Source organism: Amblyomma americanum, chromosome 1 (assembly GCF_052857255.1).
Source record: "Amblyomma americanum isolate KBUSLIRL-KWMA chromosome 1, ASM5285725v1, whole genome shotgun sequence".
Taxonomy (NCBI): Eukaryota; Metazoa; Arthropoda; class Arachnida; order Ixodida; family Ixodidae; genus Amblyomma; species Amblyomma americanum.
Genome location: NC_135497.1, coordinates 544,324,709 through 544,330,708, shown reverse-complemented (window position 1 = coordinate 544,330,708; position 6,000 = coordinate 544,324,709). Strand labels below are relative to the sequence as shown.

The window sequence follows — 6,000 nt, the reverse complement described above, 5'->3', positions numbered from 1 at the left end:
AAAAAATGTGTCGTGTCAGTGCAACTCCAGGTGTTCTAAATTAATCATGTTTTCCACTAGGCATCCCTCACAAGCCCCCATGTGTCGCTTTCGGATGTCCTCTCTGTACAACCTGTAGGAAGAACCCCAAGAGCATGCTTTTGGACGAGTGGCTGAATCTTGGCTCCCAGAATCCTGCCACAGGCGAGAGACCAAGCTACATGAGAGGTAAAGAGCTGCCTATTCTCGTTATTCATTTTCTGGTTCACAGTGGGAGAGAATGGCGCATAAGATTGCCTAGAGTTCGAGCTTTTGTGGAGTTGTCCTGACTCCGTCTTTTCTCTTGAGTCTGAACTTGCCTGGGAACGGACAGGCATTTGTCTCAGATTTTGGCTCACATGCACTGAGACCTCATTGTACACGTGTTAATCCCAGATATCAAACTCTAAATACCACATGAAAGTATTCTTTTTATTAGGGGACGCTCGTGAAACTTGTGTCGCATTGGCTAGCGAAGCTGTTGGCTATTTTCATCAAATCGATGCTATTAACTAGTCCAAGAAGGATCAGCATGCACTGAACCACGTCGCTTGATTCGTTGCCTGAGCAGTTCGTTGGCACATTCAGGCCTTGTTTTTCAGCGCTCTGCTGTAAAAATATACCTTAGAAGCACTTCAAGCAAATGTTGGCGCTCCAATGAGATAACAGAGCCATGAAGTGTCTCTTGTGAATGTTACAGAGAGAACATGGGAATAACAAACTTCCGCGCTCTGGCGGAGTACACGCAGGACCACGACAGTGCAGGTCTTCTCAGGCACACAGTGTGAACTAAGCACTACTTGTTAGATCAGAGAACACACATAACTAGGCATGTGCGAATATTAGATAATTTCAAATATTCGCTAGAATAGAGTATTCGATTTGATCCGAATGCTTGTTTTGAAAATTCAAAAAAATCGTCTCAAACCAATAATGTTTCTGGAACCTGTGGTGCGTGTGGTTTCTGCTCAGCTACATCCACCGCGATGGCGACACGGTGCGCGGTGCGTGCTACGCTCCTACGCGCATCCCGAAGCTGGTCTGCGCATGCTCCTGGCAACAAACGTTAGCAGGCGGTAGCGCGGCGCCCAGATCTCTTCCAGAAGTTCGCACCAGCGCTACCCGTTGTGCACACGTCGCCGTAACTGGCAGAGCGGCGTGCATCAGTAGAGAGATTTAGCATAACGCAATCTGCTTTCACGCACCTCCAATGTGCTCGCGCTGATTGGTCCCAACGGGCCAGGCATGCAAACTGCTGGGCAGCGCCTTGTGGCATTCACAGGGCGATCTGCGCCTGCGCAGTGGCTCCCAGAAGAAGCGGATCACGCTATGCCAAATCTCTCTAATCAAAGCACGCACATCTTCTTTGAATAACACCATCTGCCGGGCTAGTTGGTTGCGATCCATATGTATCAGCAGCGCAAACACAAAAAGGAAGAAGGAGAAGATAGTACAGAGCGCTGAGGCTGTTGAGGCAGGTGTTGAGGCTGACGCAATCAGGGTACCCGCAATCTCTCTTGTCATCAATAGCAAAAAAAGTCCTGAGAGGTATGAAGCATGATAGGGAAGCCCCGGATGACACCCGACAGCGGAACAAAAGGGTTGCCGTTTTGCCGTATCTGCACCAAATATCTCATAATCTTAAGAAAATTGGTAAAAAAGCAGGTGTAGACGTTGTCTTTTCAGCCCCACTGTGCTTGCCTAGCCTGTGCAACAAAGTGAACAAAATGAAAAAGAACAGTAGCTGTACAACCCGGCACCGAGACCCTTTTGTGCCTTGTGTGGAGGGCGCCCTGTATTCCATCCCTTTACCTTGCGGTAAGCCTTACATACGCCAAACAGGAAGATGTTTAAATGAAAGGTTAATAGAACACAAGAACGACTTAACTGGGGCGCCATTGAGGAACTTGCCCGCACATTGCCTGGTATGTGACAGCAAAAAGAAATGCATTCCTAACTTTAAGAAGGCAACTGTCTTGAAAAAACATAAAAACCAAATAACGCGCGAAATCATTGAAGAAGCCCACATCTCAGGGCTTAAGGAAAGTTGCGTTAGCACCCCTTCTATTTCATTATCTCAAAAAGAAATCACCTTCCTGTCTGGTTTTATCTGATTTTACCCGGTTTTTAGCGGTTTTTAGAGGCACACTTCACATGTCGCTTTTTCGTTCTAGCCGTGTTAATTTTTTGGCGCTCATCCTTCGTTTCGCTATTTTTTTCGTATTCTTGCTCTCTCATGTTTTTGGTTTTTTAGCAAAATCGCGCCCTCACTCTGTTTTGTCACTCGCGCATACTCATCCCTGTTTTCCCATTTTGTTTACACAAGTCATTCATGCTCCACACCTTTGATCTCATTGTATAGCGTGATTCCTGTTATCTTTGTTGCACTGTAAATTCGTGTGGGTCCCAGTTTGTTCGAGTGGCTTGATCACTCCCTCTGGTGGGCTTTTCTTGGTGTGTGTATATAAGCGCGGGTTCAGTTTTCGTTCAAATAAAAGTTTGAAGTTCAGCGCTCTGTACTATCTTCTCCTTCTTCTTCCTTTTTGTGTTTGCGCTGCTGATACATACGTCTCCCTTGACTTCCGCGGAACGAGTCTCAGCTGATTGTTGATTCCGCAGCTGCCCTTCTCTGCGTGAAATTGGCTAAAAAACCGCGATGGCACGAGCGTGAAGGGGAGATAGCATGGGACATATAGAGATCGGAGCCCCATTCAGACGCCTGACACGAGGAGCCATGATACCTGCTCCTAGCAGGTGTCATGGAGTCATTGCTTAAAAGCAACAGCTACGAAACGACGCAATCGCAATGAAAGACAGCACTTGGAGGCCCCAGTGTAGATCTCTCATCCCACAGATGCGTCGGCACCGCATGTATGTTGGCTGCCCAGTCCGCCTTTTTTCATAAGATGGGCTTTCTGGCGAGTGGCGACAATTTATCTGCTGCGGGTTGAAAACTAACGCACATCGGAGACGCAGGCGCGATCTGGCTCCACGATGAGGCAGCTGCGCCTGCGAAGTGGCGTGTGCTTGATAGCTGGCGCCATCTATCTCATGCGTCTCGCGCTATCATCAACAGCGCATGGGCAGCAGGAGCTGGCTGTTTAATTTTCAAACAGTGGAGTCTGAGCACGCATGCGCAAGCCTCTTAAAAAGGCGCATTTCTGATTGCCATTTTTGCAGAAAGTCGACAAACCTTTAATGAGTGCTACACGGCTTCATTGAGCGTGACAGAGCTTCAGTGAATTTTTTTTTTGCTGCTGTGGTCTTGAGTGTATGAAAAATACATGATTACGAAAAGACCTATCCTGCCGTTCAACATTTTATGGTGTACCAGTATTCGAATTAGTATTTTCTTTAAAAATTATTCGAAAGAAATTGCTGTTCACTTCGAAACCACTATTTGCACATGCTTACACAAGACCAGTGGCACATTTCATGCACCAACTCCTTTTTGCATGCCTGTTTTTGTAAATGCAGGCCTTAATACAGCATTCGTGTTTGGTGATATGGTGCTTTCTTAGCACAGAAAGCGTGGAGTGGGGGGGGGGAGGTGCAGGCTGATGTAATGATTTCATACAAAGTTCTTTCCTTTCTCATTTTTTTGCACTTTGATTGCCCTGTGCCTTCATTGTCTCTGGAATCAGTCAGACAGACAAATTACTTGTAAGAATTGAATGTAATTTACTGAAAAGAATTGTATCACAATGGTTTTGCATTCATTATATGCCTTCCATTCAATGCTTCCAAGCAAACTAAGTGCAAGAGATGTAATTAATACACTGAAAAGGCAGTGCACAAAAAAAAAAAACCTCATTTTCATCACTTTCCACCAATACACGAGAGTAGAAATCCCTCTTTAAAGCAGCACACGGTCAATGATGAAATTTATGAGTGTGAAAAAAGTGTACAGGGACACAGCTTTATCAGTTAAAATTCAAGTGGCCAGTGGCTGGAAAACTTTTCTAGCTTGTTTTATTGACAGTGACAAGGTTCTGCTTACCTTCAACGTTAAATGCTCAAGATTGTGCTTCTAGATTTGCCTTCATACTCGATGTCATAAATTTAAAATTGTCTCCAAAGCGCAGGTTTGAAATTTCCTGCTCCGAACTCTCGCTGGTCATTTTCAAATGGCACACAGTGATGTTCCTTCACACCCTCGAGAAGTGAGACTGCTTGTTTCATACAATGCTGACACTATCGTCAAAAAGCGTATTTCAAGAAATTTTCAAGGAAGTGCGATGCTGCCTAGGCTGACCCCAGAAGCTAGTGCTCGGTAACTCCACCATATTGGACCAATTGAGAGTGCCCCCTCTTGGTCGTCAAAAGCTGCCGATAGTTTTCCTGTAAAAGAAAGCAAGGGTCAAAGCCACGTACTCGGTGAAGAGTCTCATAGTAAGCTTTAAACAGCGCAAGTAAAAGCGAATTTCATGCCATAATATGTCTTGCATAAATTTTTTTCTAGTCAGTGTCAGTGTTCCAACATGCAGTATAAGAGTGCACTTGCAGATGTGTAGCCTTTGCTACAGGCAGGTCTCAATGTGGGATTTGGTGTTTCAGTGTTCTCTTGATGGGAAGCTTATTGCAAGATGTTGTGGGCTAAATACTGCTGCAGAGCCTGCGTTAGAGCGCCTCTTAGGGGCTGTGCACTGTTTGTAGTACACGAAGAGGTGCACTAGTAGGCCCAAGGTTCGCCGTCTCGCATCACGTTGTGCTGAAATGGCATTATACCAAAAACCGCACTGAGCGATGTTTAAACAGAAAAAAAACGTGAGAATTCGTTGTTAGCTCTTTTCCACCAGTGTCTTTAAAACAGAAAATTTCCAAACACTTGAAATAAATGAAGCTGTGCCTAAACCAGAGCTGACACCACTCTTCCCTTAGCTGTGTCCTTGCTTTGTGTAAATGATTTTGTTCCTCCTAATCAGCTATTGCAGGTGTCTGTGGTTGTCCTAATTGAACAGATTGCTTGTGCTGGCTGGTTTGCTAGCACATACCTGCACTTGCATGTACTAGGCAATAAATAGAATTTTATAAGGACTAGTTATCACTGTGTAGCTTTTAAACACTACTAGTAGACATATAGCGGAAGGACTTTAGTGGAGAAAATGCGTACTGCATGTCCACGAGATTACCATGCGGACATGTTGGTTGTGTTATAAATAGAAAAATCAGGTGGTGTTATGAGTTCGAATGCAGGACAGCTTTTAGGGTTGGACACTTCATGTGTGTTGATACGTACCTGCTCCAGACAGTCTTGTCTGAGATGATATGTCTTGTTGCTTACAACGTGCCTAACGTATGAATTGTGCTGAAAGGCTTTCATTTTGTAATTGGTGACTGGGTGCAGTGGATATACACGTAAAACGCTATCATTAATAATGAGTTACGCAGGTTTTGCAGTGGTTTTATTTAATTATGTGTCATCCACACGAATATTATCCTTGCAGCTAGAATCTTAATTACCAGTTAACCTTTATATTCATTTCTTTACACAGACTACTTTGCACTCTTCAACTGTTATGGTAAAGAAGACGTCCAGTGTTGAAATTGATGTTGTGCATTGTCCAAATACTTTTTCACGTGTACCAATATACCTCTGCCACTTCAGTCACTACAAAAAAAAGGTTGCTTGAACACTTGGTTAAAGCCATTCATTGACGAGAGCAGAATTGCTGTAGTGTTATATAATGCTACTAAAAGAAAAAAATACACAATAAATGCGGCTTCATGGCTCATGGTAGCCTCCGAAAGGGGGTGAAGTAGCGTCAGCCAGCACCGGTTGCTACTCCATAAATTCTACACTACGTAGGTACTGCGTATATTAACGCGTAGGTATGCGTGTATGCATAGATGTCTTCGCTGACGCCATTTCGAATGATAAGTCTTTCATGCCAATTCGCTGAGCCGAATGTCATGCGATACCTGCCTTCGCTCCAGCCCTTAACATGCACTACAGTGAGTGAGGGTAAACTGAAGTGGTTA

The 6,000-nt window shown here is 44.5% G+C and overlaps 1 protein-coding gene across 1 annotated transcript in view; it reads right to left on the bottom strand.

Moving 5' to 3' along the window:
• Nucleotides 1-4,243: 4,243 nt before the first annotated feature.
• Nucleotides 4,244-6,000, bottom strand: part of LOC144129404 (uncharacterized) — a 198,349-nt gene continuing 196,592 nt past the window's right edge. Inside the window, exon 3 of the mRNA XM_077663537.1 lies at nucleotides 4,244-4,359. Within this exon, the coding sequence (XP_077519663.1) occupies nucleotides 4,244-4,359 (116 nt within the window). The remainder of the gene's footprint in view (nucleotides 4,360-6,000) is intronic.